At 34.4% G+C, this 25,910-nt stretch overlaps 3 protein-coding genes and 1 long non-coding RNA gene across 5 annotated transcripts in view; 2 read left to right on the top strand and 2 right to left on the bottom strand.

The window, feature by feature from the left end:
* tmem108 (transmembrane protein 108) overlaps window positions 1-3,623 on the top strand; it is a 42,899-nt gene extending 39,276 nt beyond the window's left edge. Inside the window, exon 5 of the mRNA XM_015013373.2 lies at window positions 1,268-3,623. Coding sequence (XP_014868859.2) covers window positions 1,268-1,384 — 117 coding nt within the window. The 3' untranslated portion in view covers window positions 1,385-3,623. The remainder of the gene's footprint in view (window positions 1-1,267) is intronic.
* Window positions 3,624-5,270: 1,647 nt separating this feature from the next.
* Window positions 5,271-11,683, top strand: cdv3 (carnitine deficiency-associated gene expressed in ventricle 3). 2 transcript variants are annotated; one of them, XM_015013377.2, is made up of 5 exons: window positions 5,271-5,728; window positions 7,334-7,407; window positions 8,493-8,629; window positions 8,784-8,946; window positions 9,883-11,683. In XM_015013377.2, the coding sequence occupies exons 1-5, from the start codon at window positions 5,543-5,545 to the stop codon at window positions 10,007-10,009; spliced, it is 687 nt and encodes a 228-aa protein (XP_014868863.1). In that variant the 5' UTR covers window positions 5,271-5,542; the 3' UTR covers window positions 10,010-11,683. The 2 variants fall into 2 exon arrangements, with proteins under 2 accessions (XP_014868863.1, XP_014868862.1); XM_015013376.2 differs by having other exon boundaries at window positions 7,331-7,407.
* A 3,584-nt stretch (window positions 11,684-15,267) lies between these two features.
* Window positions 15,268-19,071, bottom strand: LOC106933854 (uncharacterized). Its single transcript, XR_001421581.2, has 7 exons — window positions 18,939-19,071; window positions 18,513-18,569; window positions 17,050-17,082; window positions 16,945-16,962; window positions 16,774-16,839; window positions 15,455-15,521; window positions 15,268-15,379 (listed from the first exon to the last, which is right to left on the bottom strand). It is a non-coding gene; the product is annotated as an uncharacterized LOC106933854 (long non-coding RNA).
* Window positions 19,072-20,852: 1,781 nt separating this feature from the next.
* Window positions 20,853-25,149, bottom strand: LOC148153428 (uncharacterized). The gene is made up of 10 exons (XM_088001178.1): window positions 25,005-25,149; window positions 24,670-24,699; window positions 24,485-24,541; window positions 23,752-23,799; window positions 23,187-23,219; window positions 23,063-23,095; window positions 22,079-22,120; window positions 21,892-21,963; window positions 21,272-21,313; window positions 20,853-20,987 (listed from the first exon to the last, which is right to left on the bottom strand). The coding sequence occupies exons 1-10, from the start codon at window positions 25,143-25,145 to the stop codon at window positions 20,982-20,984; spliced, it is 504 nt and encodes a 167-aa protein (XP_087857304.1). The 5' UTR covers window positions 25,146-25,149; the 3' UTR covers window positions 20,853-20,981.
* Window positions 25,150-25,910: the final 761 nt, after the last annotated feature.

The raw sequence follows: 25,910 nt of genomic DNA, 5'->3' as shown, positions 1-25,910 counted from the left end.
TGTCTTACCTGAGCACACAACAATTTTACACACTCTAATTATTTATTTTGTAAAATATGTGGAAATACATTTGTTTTTATTGTTTTGTTGGGAAATTTCAGAGAAATGTTGTTTTCTTTTTAGCAGTATTTGGATTTGCCACCATGTTGGTTAGCGTTATGTTATGCTAACACTGTTTCTCCATCTTAAAATTGGAAAAACCAAACTTTTAACATTATTGAAATTCATTGTATTTGAACAGTTTCCACTGGGTTTTTTTTATTAATCTTAAATTTATTTTGAAAATCCACTTCTAAAATAAATTTAAAGATATTTTAGCTACACAAAGTCCTCATTAGCTTTTAAAAAGAACTTTAAAAACTTTTCATTACAAGTATGAATTAAACAGGAAAGTCTCTCCATATTTTACCATAATATGATGATGAAACAATTAAAACCATAAATCTCTCAGGCTGTCAGTTCCCAGCTGAAGATTGAAGCTTCTTGGTGCATTGCAGCGCCATCTACTGGAAAAGAAAATGCATAACATCTGTTTGGATTCCAAATCTGCAAATTCACCTCTCCTGTCGTTCGCTTTGTTTGCAAGTTTCTGTTGATCATCTTTGCAGTCATGGCTTCGTTCTGTGTCTCCTTTCTTGTGTTTCCCTGCTGCTGCTTCATTTGCATTGCCCTGCTGCCTGCGGGGCTGTCAGGACAGAGAAGATGAGGTCGGATCATGTATGGCATGCCCTTGGTGACAGCCAGGTGTTATTAATCCCCCCTCCTCTTGCTTTACGTGTTTCCGTAGAGCACATTTCTCTAACTGTAGCTTCCCTTGGAGTGCTGTAGGTAAATGAAAAGGCGGGGCTCCGATCATAAATCTAGACGGGGTGGGGGGGACGCTGTGTGATTAGATTGGGCCTCACTGATGAAACGGCCTCATTCCTGCTGGAAAACAAATCATTTTGTTTTTTCCACACCTCCTTCCTCCTCCAGCTCCACTTCATTACCGCTGACTCACCACCATCAGCCCCCCGCTCTTCCCTCTGCCTTCACCTCTGCAGTTAACGTTTTCTTCTGAGTCATCTCTCCCTATTGTTTCTCAGCCTATCCACATCCACCCCACTCTTCCTTTTGTTTGTACAGATACTCTACCCTGATCTGTTTATGCTTTACTGTGTCCTAGCACTCCATTTGGTGCTGAGTTTGGTTTAGGTTTGGTTTAGCTCGATCAGGGAAAAAAGCATTTTTTTGGCATGTACTAAAGGTTTTCTGTTTGAATTTTCAGGAGCATGACACTTGCCTGCCCCCTAATGGAGACTATAGTGGCAGCAGCGTGGTCCTGGTTAACCCTTTCTGCCAGGAGACCCTCTTCATCAACAGAGACAAAGCTTCTGCCATATAGCAACGGTTCCTGCTCCCCCAGCCTCCTCCTGCTGCGGCCGTCTATTTTATACACGGGGTAAAATATTCAGAGACTTTTAACAACACAAAGAGCAACCCGAACGAAAAGCGACACTAAAACAGACGCTATTTACGACGAGGATGCACCTGCATATTTTTCTGATGTACATTTTCTACAAGAAGGCTTAATTGTGATAAAGGTTTCTATTGTCTTTATATAATACAGAGTATATGTGAGTTTTGTCGCATTACAGTGGCTTAATAGTAATTGCACTGTGGATGTTTGCCACATGAAATCTGCTTTAGAAGATAAAGGTGTGCTATGAAACCTTTAAAGCTGTTATTTGTATATTTTTTTTCCTTTGAAAATTAATTCCAAAATACAAAAGCCTGCTGAACTTGAACATAGCAACTACTTATTTAAGGAGGAAAGCAGAGATGAAAAATCAGGGCCTGTGTTTATCAACTCTTCAGAAAATACAGATCTAATCAAAAGTTTACATTATTCATCATCAGCAAAACATTTCTTATTACTTGAGGCTTTTAATGATTTATTTTAATCGTTTGTTTTCCAGGCTGAAATGATTATACAAAATATAACTGCAGTTAGTTTTAAAAAGAAGTATTGGGTGGCTAAGTTTAAATTTATTGTGCATTTTCTCAAAATGCAAACATGTTTTCACCTCCACAACTGGTTGTCTAAATGTCCTTTAGCAAGTTTAACCCAAACTGTATGGTTTTATTAGCAATTAATAAGGTTCTGGCATAATTCTAAATTAATATTTGATTAAATTGGTGGAGTTAATTTAAATTCTCTGTGTTTACAAGACAATAATCCCAAACACGCCTTAAAGAATAGATCTAATGTGGATAATTCAAGCTTCCAGAACAGCACTGACCTCAAACCAGATAAAAACTTGGACCTGTATTTAAAAAATTGTCTTATAATTAACCAATTTAAATGTCTTATAATTAATCAATTTAAATGAATGCTACAATTTCTATCAAGAAACCACATCTGATTTCTTATCAGAATTATCCCAAGATTAAGTTTAGGTTGTTTACTGGAAGTAAAAAGTAAAAATGTCTCATCCTTAGAGACAACTTTTTAAATTTAATTGATGTTTCAGCTAATTCCACACAGGAAATGCCTTTGGGGAAAGTTTGCTCATAAAAACTGCTTTGTGTGAATAAAATGAAAATATAAATGACGTGTGTTGTATATTATGATAAATATAATGTCTTTCATCTTGACATTTTCAATAAAAATGTTTCAACAATTAACATTTTAAAGTTATGAAAACGTTTATGTATTTATAGATGAGCCTGATGAAGCAGTCTGGTAAACGCAGGCCCAGATTCTACTGACTGATTCGACCAGAATATTCAAGAGCATTTGGATTTTAGAGAATTCGATTGATCTAAAATGGCTTTTCCTCTGACGCGTCACCAGCTTTTCTGAGGAGGGACAATGTAGATGTCTTAATTTCTCATGTTGGCTCTTTATGTACCTGTGGTGAGGATGTGGGTATGATGGAGAGAAATTAACAGCTTGTGCACTGACTGAGCATTTCAGCGTGACCAGATGAATTGTACCCTGTTTACCAAATATCCTGGTTACTGAAGGTTCACCATGACTTTGGGTCTTTGTTTGCTCAGTTTGGTCCGTTTGTCTCTACGTCTGCCTCTGAATGTCTGTCTGTCTCTTGTCTATGTTGTGGAGGGAGCTTTTCAACACTGTAGGAAACAAAATAGCTCATCCTCTCTGCTGTAACCGTCTCCATTAATGTGTTTGTTGAAGTGTTGGATGATTGTCAATCACATAAAAATACACTGAGGCAAACAGTGTGTGCTGAATATGTCCTGTAAGAACTGGCTCAATTGAATGTGGTCCCGCTGTCATCTGTTTCACTTTTGCATTGCTGCAGTTTAAATCAATAATCAATGCTGGCTGCTGCCTCTGTTGTTGCTAAAGATTTTATTTTATTTTTTCGCGTCGCAAGGCATCAGTTCTGAAATCACCAGGTCAAAAGGTGGTGCTGAACGACACGGCTACACATGAAAATATCTCCTGCATCAGATGCTCACAGCTGGGCTTGTTGTTTTGCACGCTCAAAATGTGAATATTTTAACAAAACGTTCAGTGGCACGGTGGAGCAGTGTTTAAACATAATGTTATTTTTTGTACTGTAGTATACACTGTACTTTTTACTGCTGAGCAATAAAACAGAAGAAAAACACCTGAATGACTGACTTTGCCTCATTTTTGGAGTGTTTTTAATTACCAAATATTGTGGTTTACAAAAGCATTGAGTATTTCGTTGCATTTCATTCAAACATACAGTTCTAATTGACTGTAAGGGGGTAAGAAATGTGAAAAGCTAAGCATAATGTTGCTTCCTTTTAATGCAATTTGTTGTGTTGTTTTGTAAAATAACATCCTCCTCCCAAAAAATGTAAGAGTTTGTTGTTGTAATATTACAACATGTGGAAAAAACAGAGGGAAAACATTAAACCTGTTATAGATTTTTTTTAGATTTCTAAGTTAACTATACTGCCTGTCCAAAAACATCACACACACTAACTTTAATTAATGTAATTAAAGCTTGTGTATTTAATTTGTTAAATCTAGGTGGTGACCTCTTGGACAGGGATAGCAATCCGGTCCAAGTAGTCGTGCCGACTGCAGCACATTCATTGATGGAGTGAGCTGGAATTTTCCTTTTGTGAACCACAGCTGTGTAAAGCCCACCATGACTCCTGTAATGTGATGTCAGGCAAAGCTTCAGTGTCACAGCTGAGGAGAGAGGCAACTTTGACATACGTGTTACCTTCAGATTTGTGGGAATACCTCGTGCCTCCAATCAGAAACCAGCTGTTATTTTTAGAACCACATTTAATCCTTATAGTACTAAATGTAGTTAAAGGAGATTGGTTCTCTATCTAAAAATAGATCACATTTGCATTATTCTGACTTCTTTCTGTAAGGAAGAAGTCATTACTCCAAAAGCAACATAAAATACCATATTCCAGATTGCAAAAGCATCCAGGAACGAAGAATTTGATTGTTAGTGATACGTCATGTGGTCTATGGAACTTGGTGTTTTGCCATAATGACCATTGTTGCATTTGGAAGAAAAGGGGCCACTTTCATACCTGAAATCACCAACAAAATTGGGAGGTATGGGGGTGGCAGATGAGAAAATATATGAAAATGTTGAAGCAACACCTCAAAATATCAATCAGGAGGTTAAAGCTTGAGGGTAAGTTGGTCTTTCAGCTGGACAAAAACCTAACACACACAGCTACATTGGTTACAAAAGGGGCATAAGGACAACAAAGTCAATGTGATCACAAAACCCTGATCTCAGTTCCATTAAGACTTTGCAACTAGAGTTGAAATGGTGTGTGTGAGCAAGGAGTCTGTTTGAATGTTTGACCTAAATTACACAATTTAGGTCAAACATTTTGTGCATATCAAGGAAATATGCCAAAAGAAATTATGAAAGAAAATCTAAAAATAATATATCACATTTGCATTATTCTGGCATGTAGCAAACAGAAATAACAATGGTGTTTTTTATGTTACGTTGTGTGAGAAATGTAAATGTACAAATAGATATACACTGAATATGGAGTGGGGTATTTTCTCTCTTTAGCAAACGCATACAAAACTATTATTATTATTATTATTATTATTATTATTATTATTATTATTATTATTACTACTACTAGTAATAATAATAATAATAATTGTCATCAATATTATTATTATTATTATTATTATTATTATTATTATTATTATTATTACAATAATATTTATTTATTTATTTATTTATTTATTTATTTATTTATTTATAGCCTTTTTCTCTAACATGCATGACACACATCCGGGTCATGGTGGAAGTGTTTCCGGGAGACGGCACAGGTTTGTCAGATATCCCGTGCATGGCATGGTTGACAGGATAGTCGGCGATTGGGGCGGGATAACTTCTTATACATTAGTCTATCCGCTTGTTACAAAAGTTAAACATAAAAATCAGGACTAACTCGATCTCTTCCAGTAGTCTCGCCAGCTGTCCTCACTCTGCGGTCGCGTCGTTTCTCACTTGTCATTGCTCGGGTTAGCTAACTAACGTTAACGTTGCTCTGTGCGAAAATGGCGGATGTACAGTCAGAGAAGAGTCTGGATGATTTCTTTGCCAAGCGGGATAAAAAGAAGAAGAAAGAGAAGGGCAAGGGGAAGGAGACCACGACCGGGCCCACGACGGCCGCGGTGAAAAAGACGAAGAAAGAGAAGGAGAAATCTGCGAAAAACGAAAACCAGGACGCTCAAGTAGAGAAGGTAACCGACGCTGCTGATGCTGCTGTCCGGGGGGAACTTTTTGTCTCGTACCGGTGTCGTGTCAGATTTGGTTACCAGAACGGAATCCGTGCTTCTGGAAGTGTTGATAAACGAGATTTTACTTTGTACTATGTTATTTTTGAATGTCACGAGTGTACATTTTATCTACATGATTAGAATAAATCTCTGTTAGTGGCTAACATATGCTTGCCAATGGCGCACATTGTGACATGATACCAAAGCAGGCATGACACCCATGTAATCCCTACCTCTAATACTTTTTGATGCAATAACTGAGCTGTCTAAACACAGATGCATCATCATAAATTAGAATATCACTGGAAAGTTAATTAATTTGTTTGGTACATATAGCATAAACTCATTCCACCTAGCTTATAGCAAATGAAAACAGCAAATTTAGTTAATCAGAAAATTTGGACATTACAAAAGATAAATAACTAAAATAAAAGGGATTGTAGCAGGCTATGGCTTTTTACAGTCACGTTGCCAAACGTTATTGGTTAAGAAGCTGGCTGTTTTCCAGAGTGCTCCACCCAAGAATATTGCTAGAAAGTTGAGTGAAAGGAAAAAGTGTCTGTAAGAAAATGTTCAATTCAGGAATTTGGGTTAGTTTCACAAGCTATGACTGTGGTTGGTGTCCGTTCTCCAAGAGTCAACAAACACACAGACAAAGCCAAGGCAGGATCTGTATCTGTTGCAGTTAGGTAGCCACACCTGAGTATGGAGGATGATTAGGACAACAAAAAAAGAAATCAGACTTCAATCATAGAATTCTTATCAGGAAAAATTCAGTTATGAAGAAAAAGTCTGAAAATAATTTGCTTTTTCAGTGTCCCTAATCCTCTTTTGTGCCTTAGCTAGATGTATTAAAAATGACTCACTTGGATTAAGGAGCAACAGAGCTGAACTGGTCTTCCGAGGTTGAATGTCTCTGGAGAATCTAGACAAAATGAAGGCCTCTGTTAAAGCAGCTTGGATGTTGTTAATGTCTCCGCTGTGCTGCAGTCTGATTACCTCCATGCCACTCAGCATTGATCCAGTAATTCATGCAAACAGAGCTTTGACCAGGTATCGATTGAACACTGTGTGCTGTGATTGGACATACTTATCGTATTGGCTGACACGTCTGTATTAGAAATCCTTTTATTTTATTTTATTAGTAATGTTCTGGGAGAAATGATTATAGCTTTTTATCAGTTGTAATCTGTAATAATCGAAATAAATGCTTAGAGCATATCACACAAAGTCTAATTAATCCATACAAGATACAAGTTAGACCTGTAGAAATGAATTACTGAAATAGGCTGCATGTTGCTTGATACAGGAAGTAATTTTGGATCTGATTGGTAAAAGAAATTACAAGATTATTCCTATATTAGGGGTTTTTTGTTACTATGTTATGTGATGTGAGTTCATAGTTTTGCTGCCTGTAATGACTGGGGAGAAGATCTGATTTATTTATCAATTAAACTGTCTCAGGTCTTTACCTGGCTGTTTGAGCATTACTTTAAATTCAGAAATTCACAAGTTATCTCTGTGCTGTAATTGTAATTTTATATTGAGCGCTGTTTTACTGCCCAGGAGGACGAGGAATGGAAAGAGTTTGAGCAGAAAGAAGTGGACTACAGCGGCCTGCGGCTCCAGGCCTTACAGATCAGGTGAGAACAAAACAAAGTGTTTTCAGCTGCTGTTGGTTTAGGTTGAATCCTTTTTTCATTACAATTTATCCAGGTAGTTGTTAAAGATGTTTATTGAGAAACAGGACATTCCTGGTGAGTAAATTCACATGACTTGGTAACGCCCAGGGTCACTTTTTTAACGTGCTCGTTGTCTTTTCATGCCTCCTATTTCCATTTAGTACCTGAGACAAACAGCTTTGTACCCATGGACTCAAATCCTACACAGCATTGTACATTTTGATATAAATACATGTAAAAATCGCTCAAATCTCACATTATTTAACTGAATGTCATTAATTTTTGTTTTGATTTCATTTGAGACTAGACAATATCTATGAAAGGTCCAATTATGACCTCTGATCAAACTAATACAACTTTTAAGTAATGTTCTGGTGGAAGATAGTATTTTTTGGACTCAGAAAACAGAAACAGGTGCTGAAGCAGCTGCCAAATATGTGCAAAAAAGGTTGTCTATGAAGCATCTAAAATTGTAAAGTATGAAATGGAAAAAGAGTAGAATGACCCACTGAGTATGCAAATATGTTTTATCAGTTCAACATGTTATTTTATTTCATTTTATCTTATCCTGTATAAAGGAGAAGAAAACAAACATTCTTACCCTTAAAAACAGACTTTTTCAGGACACCAGTGACAGAATATGTGTTTATTACTAAACTTACCACATTAACTTCATTTAATGATATTTGCAAATCAATTTATGCTCTAATGGAACCAACAGTGAAGAAATTAGCAAAAAAAAAAACAAAAAAAAAAACAGCAATTGTTACAATAAATCAAAATTCCTATCACAATGGTAAATTTTTCACAGTAACAATAAACGATGTAGATCTGTGAACAAAACGTTCCCAGCAAAGCCTAAATAAAAAGTTGGGTGCTATTTGGTAATTGCACCCAACCATCGAGTGAGAGACCTGGTGATGGTAGTCTGAACAACAGCCTTCTAGTTTATTGCCTTGTCACCAAATACTCTGGAGTAGGTTGCTTTTTATAGCCCACTGTTTAATACCCTGTTGACCATCTGCTGAACTTGTGATTGTTTGCAGTGATGAAAAAGAGGAAGAGGAGTATGAGAAGGAGGAGGTAGGAGAGGATGGAGAGATCATTCTGGTCAGTGGAGATAAAGTGTCCGGTCCCTGGAACAAATCTGGCGCCGCTCCTCCTCGTGCCGCTTCACCTGTGGGTGAGTGAGCTGCTCTGTGTATAACCAGCAATAAAAGGACATTGACTGCATTTAGGATTTGTCTAATCTAAGAGTTTATGACTTTTTTGTTGAATCATATTAAAAGATAATTGTTTTGTTTTGTTTTTGTTTTTTTTTTCTCCCATTGGTGCAGAGGAAGAGGAGGCGCCTGAAGCGAAGCCTCCAGGAGTCTATCGCCCTCCAGGCGCCCGACTGACCCCCAGCAGAAGAGCCCAGAACCCGGGTCCGCCTGAGATCTTCAGCGACACGCAGTTCCCCTCGCTGCTGTCCACCGCTAAGCACGTCGAAACTCGCAAGTAAGCAGAGAAATAGGCCTGGAGCGATTGATCAGATTAACCGTGATTATTATTGTCATCTAGTTTAGTAATCAATTAATCGTTAACTGTAGAGTAAGAAAAGGCCATTTGCTAAAAGAAAAAAAAACATATTCAGAGGAGTAATTAAATCAAAACATTTTCCATTTAAGATAAGAACACCTTTTGTCTGTTTTACCCAAAACTCGTCAAGTGGGAGTTTTAGCTTCCCCCAGCTTCAAATCCACTAAAGGAAAGCTACATTACTTCATCTTAGGCAATAAATGTTTATGTTCTTATTTATTTTTCTTATTTAAAAAAGGAATTTGTTTGGCTCATTTAATGTATTTCTAATATTACATTTAAAAAAAAAAGCTTTGGAAAATATCTACAGAATATGCCCTTTTTTAAATCAATTAATCATGAGAATAATTAATAGAATGACCAGTTACTAAAATAATCATTAGTTGCCATTTATTATATCGTTTATCATTTATTGTGATAAGATTCTTATGAGACGACTGCTGTTTTATTATCTCATGTTAAAAAAGATTATACTTCCATATTGTCATGATTATTTTTACTAGTTTCTCTACAGTTTGTATAATGACATCACTAAATTAGAAAATATGGTTAAGTGAATTTACTGTGTGCATTTTAGTGATACAAATCACACAACTTTATGCGTTTGCTGTCTTAAGGAAGTGCATTACAAATACGTCCGTTTTTTTTAAATGCAGTATTGCTGTTATTGCTGTGTCATGCAGTCGCAGCCATGCAGTCACCTAAAGACATAATAAATAGTTTTTATTGCCACTGTTATCACAAAATATAGCAATAAAACTCTAAGTCCACATGGCCTACCTACCCCTCGTTGCAGCCCGAATCAAGACGTCGAGGTCAGATTGACGGTTTCACCGACTTTTATTTGCGTTTCAGAGACAGAGAAATGGAGAAGACCTTTGAGGTTGTGAAACACAAAAACCGCGGGAGAGAAGAGACCGGCAGCGGCTCCGTGCAGCACTTGCAGCTCGACAACCAGTACGCCATCCTGGGGGACAAGTAGAGCTGCGTTCCCGACCCCCTGCCCCTTCCCTCCCCCAGCACAGTCCCCCCTCGAAGGAAGCTGAACTCCAGCTGTGCTGGCTGCAGTCCTAAAAGATCTCCTTTTGCCGCCACCCTTTACACCACTCACTCACTCACACGGTCATACACAACACCCCCTGCAGACACACTCCCTTTAAATAATTCACTCAACACGGTTTGGTTGGCAAAACTAGAGGATTGCATCAGAAGGGGCTGACGAGAAAGGGGAATAAGGAAACCCGAACGTGCGACGCTGCAGCAACAACAAACAGAGAAGTAGTTGCCCTTTGTGGATTGTTTTCAGAGCAGCAGTTGTGTGGCAGAACTTCTCTCTGGACTTCAACTTGCTTTGACAAAGCCACAGAGGATCAAAGATGACTTTAGGCACGATGATCTTACAAACTTCTGTGAAAATATCTATTTTTTTGCAAGATCTTTACAACCCAACCGCACGTGGTTATATTGAGGTGTGTTTATGTGTTGCATTTGGGGCTTCGGGAGGCGGGGAGTGATGCTACCGCAGCGGCACAGCTGGTGGCGACGACATGGACTGAGCTTTTTCTGTGTTGCTGTGGTGGTTAAAAAGAGGCGGGGCTAACACCGAGCTCCGCCCCCTTTCCTTCCACATACAAGCCGGCCTTCAGGCTCTTTGATTTAGAAACTTGAACCTTTTTTTTTTTCCCCAGTTCATTCGTTGACGATGACACTGCAAAGATCTACAAACACGAAGCGATAAGTTGCATTTCTCATGTAGAGTTTCTATATAAAGTGGCCTTATTGGTGGAGAGCGACTGTCATCTGAAGGGTTGTCTGATAGGCCGGTTTCTGCCTCTGGATCGAACCACTTTCATCAAACTAAGAGGGGGGGAATCAAAGCAGGAATGTAGTGCTGTTGTAGTTTGCCTGATGATAATGATAACAACTACTAACTCTTTCATATCCAATGTTTGAACTTACTGCTCCTTAATTTTTTTTTTCTTCCAACATCTGAGAAAGAATAATTAAAGCTTGTTTCTAATCCTGCATCGTTCGGTTTTGATAACAAACCCTTCGCTTTGGTTTGACACCACGAAGTCGCAGCCTTAATGTTGGGTTTTAATCGAGGCTTTTCATAGGTCATCGGGGGTTTAGTCCTTTTTGAAATCATGACGTTTGTGAGTAATTTGACATCTAGAAGCATTCAGTGATTACCATTTGTGTCTCCCCCCCTAAAGTGAGTAATATTCTGTCACAAAACAGCAGCAACACCAGTTAAAATGCACAATTGTTCTTTGGAGGATTAATATTTTGGATTTATGTACCTTGTATGTTCTTCCCCCATGAAAGCGAGTACCTTTGGATGGAACTAGATCATATCCATGATGAGAAGAAGCTGGTCATTTTATTTTTCTTTTATTTGTTTACAGAAAAGTTATTGTTAATCTGTGAACCCAGAGACTTGTATGAACCCTTCTGTTCCTCTCACAAAAACATCATTAACTCCCATGTGGTCTCATTTTATCAGAGTAGGTGTTCCTGTCTTTCCCTCTTGTGTTTGAGCAGATGATTAACGAATAAAAGTTCCAGCTCTTTGGAGAAATAAGAAAAAAATATCACATGATCTTATACCAAGCATATTAACAAATTAAAAAATAAAGTTTTCTCTAAAAGCTGACTTTTATAATTTGTTTAAATACATTTTTTCAGCCATTTGATCTGCTTCTGTGCTTGGTTTCTTTTATCTGCTTTTGCTGGTAATACTTTTTTTTTTAATTCTTGTAGTGAGATCCTTGATTACACAACAAAAACACCAATCAGGCACAACATTATGACTAGAGAACAATCAATCGTGATTATTTAAATTGCCAATTTATTTAGTAATCGATTAATATAAACTAGAGATTACAGAATTTGCTGAAAGAGCAGAGCAGTAATTAAGACGAAGGTGTACAAAAACACATTTTGTATTTAACATACAATTTTTTTCATTAATTACAGATAATTCAAAAGCATCTGTAATTTCTAATATTGTATAAAAAGGCTTAAATGAAAAATCAGCAGAATGCAATTTTTTTCATCTGATTGTAACAATTGATTCATCGACTTGAATGCTCACCCTAATTTGGAAAACAAAAGGTTGTGTTGCTGCCTTAAGGGAGTGGTCTTATTGTTTTGCTTGATTGGTGGTGTGTACAATCAGTCACTCTTCACAAGAACTACTTCTCAGTTCAGCCAGGTTAAAATGAATCCGTTCATGTTCTCTTATACATTCTGAACTGAACTGGCAGCTCCAACGTCAACCAGCTCCTCTTTATCAGATCTTGTATGAAATAAAATTTAAAAACATTCAGTTGTGCCCATAAGTTTACATACTGTGGTGGAATTTCTTGACTTTATAGACATTTTTCAGACAACATAAATGATGACACAAAAACTTTCTTGTCACTCACGGTTAGTGGTTGGAAACCATTTATTGTCAAACAACTGTGTACCTTTTTCAAATCATAAAGACCCTGATTTGAGCGTCCAGGTTCAGCAAACTGCATCATTGAAGGTGAGTTTAAGTTTACCTAATAAATCTGTTATTTTACTTACTAAAAAAAATCTAATTTGATATGTTATTTTGTGTTAACATTGACTGAAGTATTTGTATATCTACTATTTTGTTCCTGGCGCTGCATTTTGTAAAACAAAGTTTAAAAACTAGCTTAATGGAAAAACTGCCGTGATGTCCTCTGCATCGTCACCAACATTTTAATATCCAAGTTGTAAAGTTGCAGTAGTCTAGTTCCAGCAGCCATATCTCGATCTTGTTATAAGGAAACAAATCATTTTATGAATAAGAAAACGTAACTAAAAAATTTCAGAAGAAATTTAAACCAAAGAGTGCCCATCGGTTGGAACCCAGCAAAATTAGCATCAATGCCAGCATAAACTACAGAGTACTCAACAGTATGTGGAGAATTACAAGCATGTTGACTAACATGGACTTATATTCCATTCAGTATGCTAACATTTGTGTGTAAGCTGAAATTAGCAAATGCTAATGTTAGCCTAAACGCTGTCAGTGGTATGTGGGGTGTTGTCTTACTCTCACTAACTCTACTCAGTATGGTAAACATAGCTAATAAATAATTAAAAATTAAAAATACAGCTAAAATGCTTATTTTAGAGAAAAAGTTAATGCATATAAACATGTTTCCACCACATCTTACTGTTGATGCGAGGAGCGGCCATATTGAAACACGATGTCCTCTGTAGAAGTAGCTGGGTGTAAACTGGGACTTGCTCCCAGTTTCCAAGTGGGAAATCTAGCTTCAGGGGACGTTCCAGTCAATTTTTTTCCGACTGGGAAGTTGGCATTTCTAATTTCCGAGTACAACTTGAACGCAGCATTAGTCCTTAGGCAGCTGTCGCTTTGGGAATCGTGTCGGCAGCTCTTGAAATTGGTGTAGTTTTCGAAGTCTATTTTCCCAGAAAACTCATTCTCTTTAGGAGCTCAGTGATAATGGAAGTATTTTGAGTCTATTTTCCCTCCATAAATGATCATCTTATGCCGTTCTTACATATAAGATGCGGAAATTGGCAGGAGACTGATGGTATTTTTTCTGTGAAGAAACTTCTGTTCTTGTTATGTCATTTTATTGTTTTTATTTAATAATAATTTCTAAAATAAATAAAATAAAGATTCTATTATCACAAAAATTGATTAAATCTAACTTGCATGCGTTCTAGCGCATATACCAGTAAGGCCACAAGGTGGTGCTGTTGTTCACCTAGGAAAAAAGTTTCACTTTCATTTAAACACACAATTTAAGAGTTTCTGTAATAGAAGGCAGTTAAATCTTCATTACTTTAATATCTGGAAGTGGGTTTAATTTATGTCAAAATACTCTGCATGTGTCTGTTATAGTTTTGTTAATGTTATGTTTTGTCAGAGTTTACTTTGTTTTGCAGTTTCTTTTCAGTTTTGTGTAATCCAGGTTTTAGTGTCTGTTTTCTATCCTGTTCAGTCGATCTCAGATACTTTCTCTGGTTCATCGTATTTCTACTTGTTCTGTTTCCTGGTACTAATCTGTAACTAAATACCAAAATGCAGTAAATAACTGTACTCAATAAGTAAACAGTTTCATACATTTGTGATCACATACCATTATTTTGAAAATTTCAAGACTTTTATGCCTTCTTTGACTTTTCAGAAATAGTCATATCTCAGCACATTTGCTGCCCATCAAAAGATAATTACCTGCACCTTTGGTTGATCTCCTTAGGCAACACCTTTCCTAATTACACAAACACACCTGATGCATTTAAATTCAAAAGCCAAGTTTAATCAGCTTGGATTTGGAGAACATGTATAAAAATGGGAATATTATCAAGACGAATATCATGATTGTACGCCAACTTACAGGGGACTGAAACTTACTTTAAAGTGAGACAATCTTATGCTGCCAATAAAAAAAAATTGGTTAATTTTGTTTTCAGTGCCACCTGGTTGAATCTTTCAGTTTTTTATCTTCTTACGCCAAAGCAATGCAAACATTTTAATCCGTCATGACTCACTGTAAACTCACAGTTCTGTCCTTTCTGCTAAAACTGTGTTCGTTGAATTAAAAGAAGACCTGGAATTAGTCTGCTGCACCTCTGAGTAAACTGATTTCAACACTGTTTGTTTTTCAAAGAGTCCAGGAAAAAAAGCATTGGGGCAAAGGTTCATGAAAAAGCCTCCAAAAATCTATTTTTCCTTTCTGAAAAGTAGAAAGACTAAAGACAAAAAACAAATATGCAGCATTAAGTTAAAGAGTTTGGCCTAACTTAAAAAAATGTATGCACGTTTTAGCAGGAAATTTAACTTGCAACACTATGTACCAGCAGATAAAAAGGAATAAAATCTTCATGTGAGTCCGTTGTAACCTGAATATAAAAGTAAAATGTCTGAAGGTAAATATAGTCCAGTTACAGTTTATATAGTTACAATAATCAAATCTTTCAGATCCAGTTTCATTTTGCTGTTTATGTTTATAAAGCTTAAAATGTCTAATATTTAACTTTTTTCTATATTATATTTATGTTTCCATGCTTAGTTTAAATTTGAAAACAAGCTAATTTGAACTGTTGAACCCTTTATTATAAGTTACTTAGAGTAGATACAACTTTTAATACGTTTAAACTCTGCATTTTAAATCCTGATACCAAATTTTTATTCCTACTCACAGCATTTTGTTAATAACTCACCATATGTAAATAAATGCCACTCTATTCACAAAATACACTTCCATGTTTTATTTAAATTCATGGCTTGAATTTAGGAGCGCGTATTCTTCTCCATGGATTCGCAGATACGTCTTCCTTTTTTTTTTTTTACATTTTTCTGCAGAGATGAGATTAAAAATCAGATAAAATACTTTACTCTGTATGTTAATAATGAATTGTGGGGAAACATTACGTGGTCTACGTTTCACTTTGTTGAGAATGGAAAACATTCAGTCAGACCGATCAGGTTTTCCTTGGTTCTGGAATGTTAAATACACAATACCACTTCAATTTCTCCATAGGTAATGCTTCATAGTTATTTAATTACACATAGAAAATTACTTTATATTCAGAATGGCACTTTCATTTATAAAAAGATCAATAGTCAATAGACATTACTATCTGATAAAAAGAGATAATAAAGAAGAAATACAGTCTTTTTGGTAATAGATCATGTGGCTCCAACAAATAAATAACAATAAATGGCATGACAATTGTGAATGGCTAAGAGTCACTATTTCTATTTTTAACAGCCTCATAGAAGATGCACTCAGAGCGAAATAAGATTTGAAGCTACTATATATTTTTACATTTTTCTCCTACAAAAATTAAATTTTAGTGCTCTTTTTTTATTTATTTAATTAACTGGGATGTACAGATGAAATTAAGGATCATCTGCACATACAAGACCTAGCAAGCAGTCTTCTGCTCATTTATGCTTTATTATTATGATGCTTTTCATCTAAACTGTAAAATAATGCAGTTTTTATTTATTTTTTCCACACTGGACCATTCCAAAGTTTGCCTTGTTTATGTTTTGTGTCTGTTCTGATCATGTCAGCATGGTCCAAAAGAAAATAGTAAAAGAAATTAGAACATTTAACCTAAAACTGGACACAAGAGTAAATGACGTTACCATGGTAACGGCTGTATAAAATAACTCCACCTGGATATCTTAATTCCTTCTCTACCTTTTAACTTAGTCTGTTGTTGAGCTGGAGCTGCACTTTGTTTATGGACCTGAAATTGCAACAAATACTTTAATTTAAGGTATAAAACAAAATTATTCCTAAAAGTTTAAATGAGCAAAAGTAGCCATTACGTCAGAAAAGCTAAAAAATAAAAAAGGAATTACCGCCACTTAAAATCAGTAGAAAAGCTATTTACCTTCTTTAAGCTTAATATAAAGAAATTAAGAATAGTTGATGGTTTTTACTCAGCGTTTGTTGCTAAATCTTAGTATTAAAAAGCAGTTTTCATGTAATCTTCACAAAATGAGTCGGATTTTATTATTTATTTATTTTTTAATGAATTTTATGGTTTTAGGGAATTAAATACTGACATGGAAAGTGGAAACTTAATTTTGTTCATGAACTAATTGTTATTTAAAATGGTTTTGAAACTAGTAGAAATGCCAACATGATTATGTAATTAATTAATTTACAAAAGTTAAATCTACCCTAACATTTAACTCTTACTACAGTATAAGCCTGAGTGTAAAATGCTTCTTACCTTGTTTTCGTCAGGGTTTGAAGGAAAGACAATCTTGTCTTGAATCGGAATCCGTGTCCCTTCCAACTGGCAGGTGAAGAAAAAAACGCAAGAAAAAGACGTAATATTCCCCCAAAATATTCAGAATATTGACTTAATGTTAATATTGGAGTGCGGTCTGCATGCACTTACTTTGACTTCTTTTGTCTCCTAAAATAGAAGAAAACATTTCTAACTTGGTCTCATCAACTGTAAACATTAAGTTTTAGTAATGTGGTAAAATCCAAGTTTACCTACGTTTTGTGTCGTGTTGTTGGTTTCTAGTGGGTTCTAAAACAGATGGAAGAGGAAAAAACAGAAGAGAAAATATACGGAGTGCTGCTTTCACTGGAGTTCTGTTTTAAAATGTAGACTTTACAACAAAGTAATCAAAACAATCAGTCCCTCTGGGATGTTACAGTGTTTTCTTCTGATTGTTCCACCTAAAATTTCAGTATGAGGCGACTTTTTCAAAAAGTTGTAGTCAAAGTTGCCCTTTTTTATTTTATTAAAATATGGTCTTACAGAAAAGTTGATAAAACAGCCCCACAATATAATGCTGCCACCACCATGCTTCGTACATGGGTACAAGCATCCCAGTTCTTCCTCCAAATGTAGCTATTTTAGTTTCTTTAGACCACAGTACATGTCTCCAAACATGAGGATCTTTCTCTCTGTGTGAATTTGCAAACTGTAATCTGGTTTATATGTTTCTTTAGGAGTGATGGCTTCATCATTGCTGAGTGGCCTTTCAGCCCACGGCTGTAGATTTATCAGATTCAGTAACATTTTCACGAGGCTTATTGATATCTTGATTGATTTTTTTTTTTTAGTTTGCCATTGTGTCAAAATAGAAATCAGTTAAGTTTCAGGTCTGGCCTTAAAATACATCCACAGATGTTCCTCAGATTAACTCGGATGTGTCAATTTAACCTGAAGTTTATGGAGGGAAACCCAAAAACTTTGAGCCAAATCATATAATTAAAACAGACAGTTATCCCCGATGCTGATAAAATTTATGTAAACTTTTGAATTTAAAGAAAGTACAAAAAAAATCTCTAAAAAACTTTCTAATTTAGGAGATAGAAATCATTTTGGATATTCCAGCCGACCCAAAACAAGAGAAGTTAAGTCTGATTTAACTTCAGACAATTAGAAAAAAAAAATGTTTTTTTTATTTGGTGTGTAAATATCTCGTTTCAGCTGTAAATGCTGCTGATAGATTTCTTGAAACTGAATCCAAAGGTTGTTTTTTTTATCAACAAATATTTGTTTAAGTGTGTGCTCCCTTATGCAGCCAGATAATTGCGACTTCTTTTGTATTTTCTCTTAAGTTGCACATAGTATATTTAAAATCATTTTCTAAACGATTTTTGTAGATTTTATGCTCTCATTTTGTACATAACAAAAAAATAACAGTTTTTTTTTTTTGAAAGAATTAAATAAATTTTGAATATAATGTGGAATATTTATTACTTTCTTGGAGCTTAGATTTCAAATCAAAAGTTTTGAAAACAATTCAAAACTTTGATCCAAACGCTGATTTTTGTTGCACAAGGAGAAAAGTGAGCAACATTCATTTTGACAAAAGAGAGTTTTGGCTTAACAAGCTACATTTGCCACAATAATAATAATAATAATAATAATAATAATAATAATAATAATAATAATAAGATGATTAAACGTTTAACAGTAAAATGAATTTCTGACATTCTACCCACAGTGAAGTTGCTTGTCTTGTTCAATCCTTCCAGTGGCACACAAGAACCTGGAAATCCCTGAAAAAGGTTTAAAATACAAATTAGTTTAAGTAAATATTTAATTCTGATTTTTAATTTAGATCTTTAATGTGTTTTCCTAAACAGAATTGATTCTTTTTTTTTTAATCGAGGAACTCTTAAGCAGCATAATCATTAATAATTAATTTGATTTGAAATAATGTTCAGAAGAAGAGACAAAAATGAAATGTTAAGAAATGAAATATTCCCATGTTGGAAAAACTGAAAAAAAAGAAAAGTTTGAGAAGCACATCCAGGAAATTTATGTAGGATATTAAACAAGAACATATCAGAATTATTTCAGCTGATTGAAATAATCTAGTTAAACAACAATTAGAGGTGTGTGTGTGTGTGTGTGTGTTTACTTACAAATGGGCATGGGCTTGCAGTGACGTAGGCAAAGAGACAAAGGAAAAGTAAAAAGGCTCTCATGTTGAAAACTTTCTGTCTTCCTGCACATCTGCTGTGGAGAATCAGTGCAGGGAGGTTAAATTACATTTACTTTTTTACCTCCTATCAAAGTCCAACTCAGGTTTTTTTTTTTTTGCTCCTGAAAGTCAAACATGATCTCTCTGAATAAGCAGACTCCATGTATTTGATGATCAAACTAATAGTTTTTAACTTGGAGCTAATCGATGGCGTTAAGTACAAAACTCAGTTGAGATCAATGTTTTAATACTTTTCAAATATTTTTATAATAGTATCTTTAGTTGATGCATGGTTTTTTATAATTTCATTTTTGTTTATTTTCATAAAATGAATTGACTTTTGCAGAGATCTGCTAGCGTTAGTTCAGGTTGAAATTAATTAATTCACTTGTTACATATTTTAAATTAAGCTTAGTTTCAAATTAACTAGTTATTGTGTATTTTTCTGAAATGTATGAAGATCTTTATTGGATCTCCTGCTCATAAACTTTATAAACCTCTTCAGTTTAAATTAATGTTGAGGTTAGGTGTTTAAAATGTCGATATTCTTGCAGAAAAAGCAACGCTGAACTTGGATAATCAGTTTTAAACTTACTTGAACCGACATTATCAATAACAGCTGAACTTTGTCTCCCACGCATGAACACACAGCAGTCACTCGGCACTCACCTTGAGGAAAAAGCTGCTCTGATGCAGTATCCAAAGTTTGTCTTTAAATAAATATTTACCTCTGGATAGAAAAATCTCACTTTAAGTTCAGTTCAAAGTTTTCAAACCTCACACACCAATGCAAACACAATACTGGACTTTAGATGGTTTGTTCCTCTCTGTAATAATTTCACAAGCAAATGGATTGAAACAAAACAAATAGCAAAGATAAATTTCACCCTCTATTGCAAATAAATAGTTGATGTGATTTATTAAATGTATTTATGTTTTTAATTAGGTCAACTTCAGTGATTTAAGCTGTTTGGTGTAACATGGTACAAATATGCATATTTTAATAACTAGTCATCAATTTCATAGTAACGAGAATCACATCTATTCAATTAATTTTACTCAAAACCAAAAGTTGGTGCGCCACAGATCTGCTTGTTAAATAATTTCATTAAACTTTTCTGAATATTAAAGTATTTGAAAGAGGATTTATCCACATATTGTTTCACTATTTTCTTCTTTTTTTTCTATTTTGTCATCTGGAAGATTTGCTTTCAACAAGGCAAGTCCCTGATTTTAAGTTTAAGATTTACAAAGATTACCACACCCCTTTCCTGCAAATAAAAACATTTTATTTGCTTCATTAAAATAATGCATGCTTGGTTTATTGTAGAGCAGGGAAAATACATATATTTTTGTTTACTTGCATCTAAATTATATTATTTTGATCTGCATGTACATCTAACCTGAAGATTTCAGCCCACAAGAAAAAGTTTGAACCCTTTTTCTCTATACCAAGCAAATAAAAAACAAAACAAGCCTGTTGCTCATTTGCAACGTGAATATTGTACACAGTGATATAAATATGATGATATATTGTGCAGCCCAGATGTATTGTTTTTTTTATGTCAAAGTTTGATAATGTATGGTCAGATTTGTTGTCCATGGTGAAATATTTTCATCTGAATTTTAAAATTGAAGAACAAAATTATTTTTTTACCAAATATTAATCAGTTTACAAACGTCTTTTGGTTCTAAATAAAAAAAAATTGAGCCAAGTCCATTTTTCTGTATATATATACAGGTAAACAATATAAATAAGTTTTAGCAAATTCAGCCGTAGATTTTAACCATTTTATAAATGATACTCACACCCACCTTACTGTAACCTTTTACCATGCACATAAACAAATAAAACTTCTTTCACAACAAATGTTTATATTTTATTTAGAAGTGATTGCGGCCTCTGCAGGAAGATACATGGTCTTGTTCATGTTTCTGGGTGCGTCTCCGTAAGACATCAGCTTTGCATCTTCCGCTGGTTCTGCTATTCCTGGCAAAAAAAATGGATACTTTCTCCGTTAATTTCCACTTGTGCAGTTTTTACAGATCAGTTATTTTCTATTCTGCAATACAAACGACAGCTGGGAAACTTTATTACTTGCGTCTTGTTTTTTTGTGGTGGGAAACCAGCACCACTTTGTAGAGGGTGCCAGAAGCCATGCTGATTTTTGTGTAAATTACAGTAGTGTTACATAAAATATAAACCGAGAATACCTCTCTAAATAAGTAGTCAGATGTAAATATTGCTTTATCCTGCTAAATGTTTTTGTTTACCTTCTTCGTGGGTTCAGGGTTTGGCGGGGCTGCGGTGGGAGCCTGAAAGTGAAGCAATGATTATTTAAGTTGAAAAATAATAGCCCTTAAGTCCAGTTCTTACTATGGGTATCTGTATATTGGTATTTTAAAAATTCAGCTCTATTTAATTCTTTATAGTTTTTGGCGCCGAAATGAGCAGAAGATAATAATTATAACCTTTTGGTCATTTAGGGGAAATCAAAGATGGTTTTCAATAAGAATCCAGTTGCCATTATGATTACAGGTAAATAGAAACACTGTTACTTTAAAGCAGAGGTCCAAAGTGTGGCGCAGGGGCCATTTGCAGTCCTCTGGGATAATGTTGTGAGGCCCAGTTTGAGACTGGTCCAAATTTAGCCCTCTAGCAACATTTTTTTTTTTTACTGACAAATGGAACGTCTTTCCTCTTAAATGAAAAATTTTGCATACAAAAAAAATGTACTTAATTGGTCCTGAGTTTCTGATGCAATTTTAATTTTGTTTTGCTATTCCTGAAAAAAAAAATGGATACTTTCTCCATTAATTTCCACTTGTGCAGATTTTACAAGTCAGTTATTTCCTACTCTGCAATACAAATGACAGCTGGGAAACTTTCTTACCTGCGTCTCGTTTTTTTGTGATGGGAAACCGGCACCATTTAGTAGAGGGTGCCAGAAGCTACGCACATTTAGCTGTAAATTACAGTAGTGTTCAGTTAATGCTTCATAAAATATAAACCATGAATACCTCTCTAAATAAGTAGTCAGATGTAAATATTGCTTTATTCTGTTAAGTGTTTATGTTTACCTGCGCCTGGGGTTTAGGGTTTGGCAGGGCTGCGTTGAGAGCCTGAAAGTGGAGAAAAGATTATTTAAGTTGAAAAATATCCAGTCCAGTTCTTTCTATGGGTATCTGTATCTTAGTATTTTAAAACTTCAGCTCTATTTAGTTTTTATATTTTTTCCTATTTGGCGCCTAAATGAGCAGAAGATAATAATTATAACCTTTTGGTCATTTAGGGGAAATCAAAGATGGTTTTCAATAAGAATCCAGTTGCCATTATGATTACAGATAAATAGAAACACTGTCACTTTGAGGCGGAGGTCCAAAGTATGGCGCAGGGGCCATTTGCGGTCCTCTGGGAACATTTTGTGAGGCCCAGTTCAAGACTGGTCCAAATTGAACTTCTTTTCTCTTAACCCTCCTGTTGTCCAGGTCATTTTGACCCGAGGACAACAGGAGGGTTTTAAATTAAAAATGTTTCACACAACACAATGTACTTTTCTTTAATTGGATGTAATTTAAATTTGATTTTGAAGAAATTTGTTTTTGTTGCTGGGAGTAGATTAACCTCTCCAACTCATGGCCTGTTTTTGAGAAATATGGCTGAATAACATGCCCAAAATGAAAGGAATATATCTCAAGAACTACAGAGTTTATTTTAAAAACATTTTCAGGAGAAACAAAATGGAAAATATTTGAACCAAAGGTTGAGGCTATTGTACACCCAGACAAACGCCAAGGACTCTTTTTATCCGTTCATTAAAAAATATTGCATGTTTGATTTTTGCTGAGTAAAAAAAGAAAAATAATAATTAGTTAATTTTGTGTTTTTTAAGCTGGGGTGTTTTAATTTGGTGATTTTCACCAAATTTCACCAGCAATGCATAAAGTTTTGCCTTTTCTGCTTTACAGGAAAGTAAGATTAATTAATCTTCCCATGTTTGAGCTCTAATCTTTATTTGCTCACATTTCTAACATTATTGTACATATAAAGTCAATCATTCTTACAGCAGCTTGGTGCTCCTCAGTTTTCCCTTTGTCCTAGAATAAGGGACAGCACAACAGAAATATCCAGAAAAGTCAGTAATATTATTTTAGACAGCATTTTAGGAAAGTGACAGGTTTTACATACATTTCCACTGGAAGGATTGGTTTGTTCTGCCGCCTAAAATAAAAGGAGAAAATTTAAGACAAACATTTAGCATATTTTCATTTTTTTTAGTGTTGGTTTGCTAACATGAATGTGGATTTTGGATGACAAATAAGTGAAGTTTAAATTTTAAAGTAGCTAAATAGTTTTTAGATAAAATGTAACATAAAGTTTTAAATCAGAAAACAAAACATACATATAAAAATTATAACTCCAGTAAATGCAAGTCCAACTTTATTACTTTTGAAGCCAATGGAGAGAAAATACATGGCATATTAAATTTTAAACATTTTCCTTGAAAGCATGTTTTATTAAAAAGAATGTGCTTTTACACAAATATTATTGAGCTGTTTGTTTATATTAAAAACAGTGAAAATAAAATCTTTTTCTTTTATTTTGAAAGGTATCATCACCTTAATAAAAATTTGGTAAATGGAAAATAATCAATTTAGTATTAGTTTTTTACTAAAAATATCCCAAATATTCTTCCAAATAATCCATCCCTAGAAAAACTGAAACAGTGACGATATTTTCTGTAAATACTTACAGTTGATGAGTTGGTTGTGGAGTTGGACCCGTCCGCTGTCTCATTCAGCTGCAAATTTAATTAAAAAATAATCATTTTAAATCATTTTTCTGTAGTTTGCAAACAGATTACGTTACTTTCTAAATGTAGAAAATGGAAGTAAATTTGATAAAAACTAGATTTTAAATAACATCCATCCATCAGAATGTGCAGTTAAACACAGAATACCTGAAGCAGTACATTTCATTGTTTTTAGTTTAAAATTTACTAAATTGCAAGAATGAATCCATCTTGGCAGTTTGACCACATTATTTTTAGATATTCAAGGTTTTAAAATCATTAAAACATCATCAATTAAGTTCAGATAATCTGGAATATAAAGCTAAAGAGAAAATGTTCTTTTTTTTTTTCTAAGCTGTGTTCTTTAAACATCCAATGAAACAGAGCAACATAAATCCTCTTTTCATGATAAACTATTGTCCAATTCAAATGTTTTTTGTCTGATAAAAATGAAGTTCCTGTGTGAACGAGAGTCCAAAATACAACAAAACATTAACATTTTTCTGTCCTAGGTCATGAGGAAAAAAAGTAAATCTGCTGACAGAGAAACAAATTTATTTTAATTATTTTTTTACAGCCATCAGTCAAACTGCCATATTTGTCTCCCTTTTTCTATAAATATTTGGGTAAATATAAATATATTTTCCTGTCCTGTATTAGGATTAAAGATGTCCATTTAGTAATAGTTTCTTACCTTGCTTTCATCCTCCTTTACATCAACAGTCGTTGTTAGAGGGCTCCAGACGCCATCCTAAAGTGGATTTAACGCCAAGAGTGTTGAAGATTGTTACAGATTTTAACAGATTTATGATTCTATTTCAGTCTCTACATTAAATATGACAAATAGTTTATCAAAGAAAACTTTCTTTTTTTACTTACCCTTCGTTGACGTGTGGTTTCGCTGCAACCCTGGACATGAAATTACAACGAATTTACTTTGAAAAATATTTAACTTTTTAAATGTTTTTGTAATTGATCTGTTTTGGGAAACATTCTTTCAAAAAGAAAGAAAAAAGAGACTCTAAATCTCTTTTTTCTGGTTAAATAAAGGTTATTATTACTAATATTATTCCATGATATCAGTATCAGTCCTTTCCAGCTACGTATAACAATTCTAAAAATTAAATTAAACTGAGTCCGAGGACATATAATTTATAAACGCTTCACTTTAAATTCTGACCCTTTCCAACATTTTCAAAAATATTTTTCTTTACCTTGCATTTTAATGTCAAGGCTTCAGTAGCCACAGCCCATCCAAGGAGACACAGAAATATTGCGGCTCTCATCGTGAAACGTGTCGGTCTTCTTCTTCTACATCTGATGTGTTGAATCAGTGCAGGGAGGTTTAGTTTCATCCGCTTTTCCCTTAATTCAAAGTCCAACTCTGCTGTTTGTAGCTTTTTGTTGACTTTGCTGAAAGTTAAACATGTTGAATTTTTAGTCAGGTCGACTGACGATCAGTGAATTTGATCCCAGCTGGAGAAAAGACTGCTAGAACAGTAAATTAGATTTATTATTTCACTAATTGAACAGTTAATTGAGTCTTTATTAGCTTTTTTTTTTTGTTAAATTGACTAAAATTAGTTTTCCTTGCAGTCCAGCTCTGAAGTGTCATTGTTTGAGCTACTACATATGTAACAACCTTCTCCTTAAAAGCAACAACCAGATTAGACCACAGCTTTAATCTGTAATTTTAAATTCCTTGATCTGAAGCTGAATAAATGAGTTGTTTTGTCCAAGGTATGTAATTCTGAACTAAACAAATTAAATAAATTAAATTTAATGTTAATAACTATTGTCCTGATTTGGTAAAGTTATAAAGTTTCTGCTTCGATTGGTGTTTACCATGAAAGTCCAACTAAATGACTTTTACCTTATTTATTGATTTTTGTTGGTTTGCAAACAAAGGTGCAATAAGTGGTCATCAGAAATCTTTTTTTTTTTTCGGTAATTCACTAAAAAAAAATAAAGATTTTTAGAAGTAGAAGTTTCAAATATTTATTTGTTAATACGGATGATTGTCTTACTAAACACAAAAAGTGTTCAGTAGCGTAAGACCAATACAAATATTGATTTTTAACACAGAAATGTCGTTCTACTGAGAAGTTTGTCTATTATTG

Source organism: Poecilia mexicana, unplaced genomic scaffold (assembly GCF_051168715.1).
Source record: "Poecilia mexicana isolate PSO_F unplaced genomic scaffold, ASM5116871v1 scaffold_20, whole genome shotgun sequence".
Taxonomy (NCBI): domain Eukaryota; kingdom Metazoa; phylum Chordata; class Actinopteri; order Cyprinodontiformes; family Poeciliidae; genus Poecilia; species Poecilia mexicana.
Note: the sequence above shows the minus strand (reverse complement) of the source record. Positions and strands in the feature narration are given on the sequence as shown.

Excerpts from the sequence above, each read along its gene's own strand:
- cdv3 (XM_015013376.2), top strand. The coding sequence starts at position 5,543 with ATGGCGGATGTACAGTCAGAGAAGAGTCTGGATGATTTCTTTGCCAAG. Across the intron at positions 5,729-7,330 it reads AGGACGCTCAAGTAGAGAAG|GAGGACGAGGAATGGAAAGA; the intron begins GTAACCGACGCT and ends TTTACTGCCCAG. Across the intron at positions 8,630-8,783 it reads TCGTGCCGCTTCACCTGTGG|AGGAAGAGGAGGCGCCTGAA; the intron begins GTGAGTGAGCTG and ends CCATTGGTGCAG.
- LOC148153428 (XM_088001178.1), bottom strand. The coding sequence starts at position 25,145 with ATGAAACTAAACCTCCCTGCACTGATTCAACACATCAGATGTAGAAGA. Across the intron at positions 24,700-25,004 it reads CCTTGACATTAAAATGCAAG|GGTTGCAGCGAAACCACACG; the intron begins GTAAAGAAAAAT and ends TTTCATGTCCAG. Across the intron at positions 21,314-21,891 it reads CACAAAAAAACGAGACGCAG|GCTCCCACCGCAGCCCCGCC; the intron begins GTAAGAAAGTTT and ends CTTCACTTTCAG.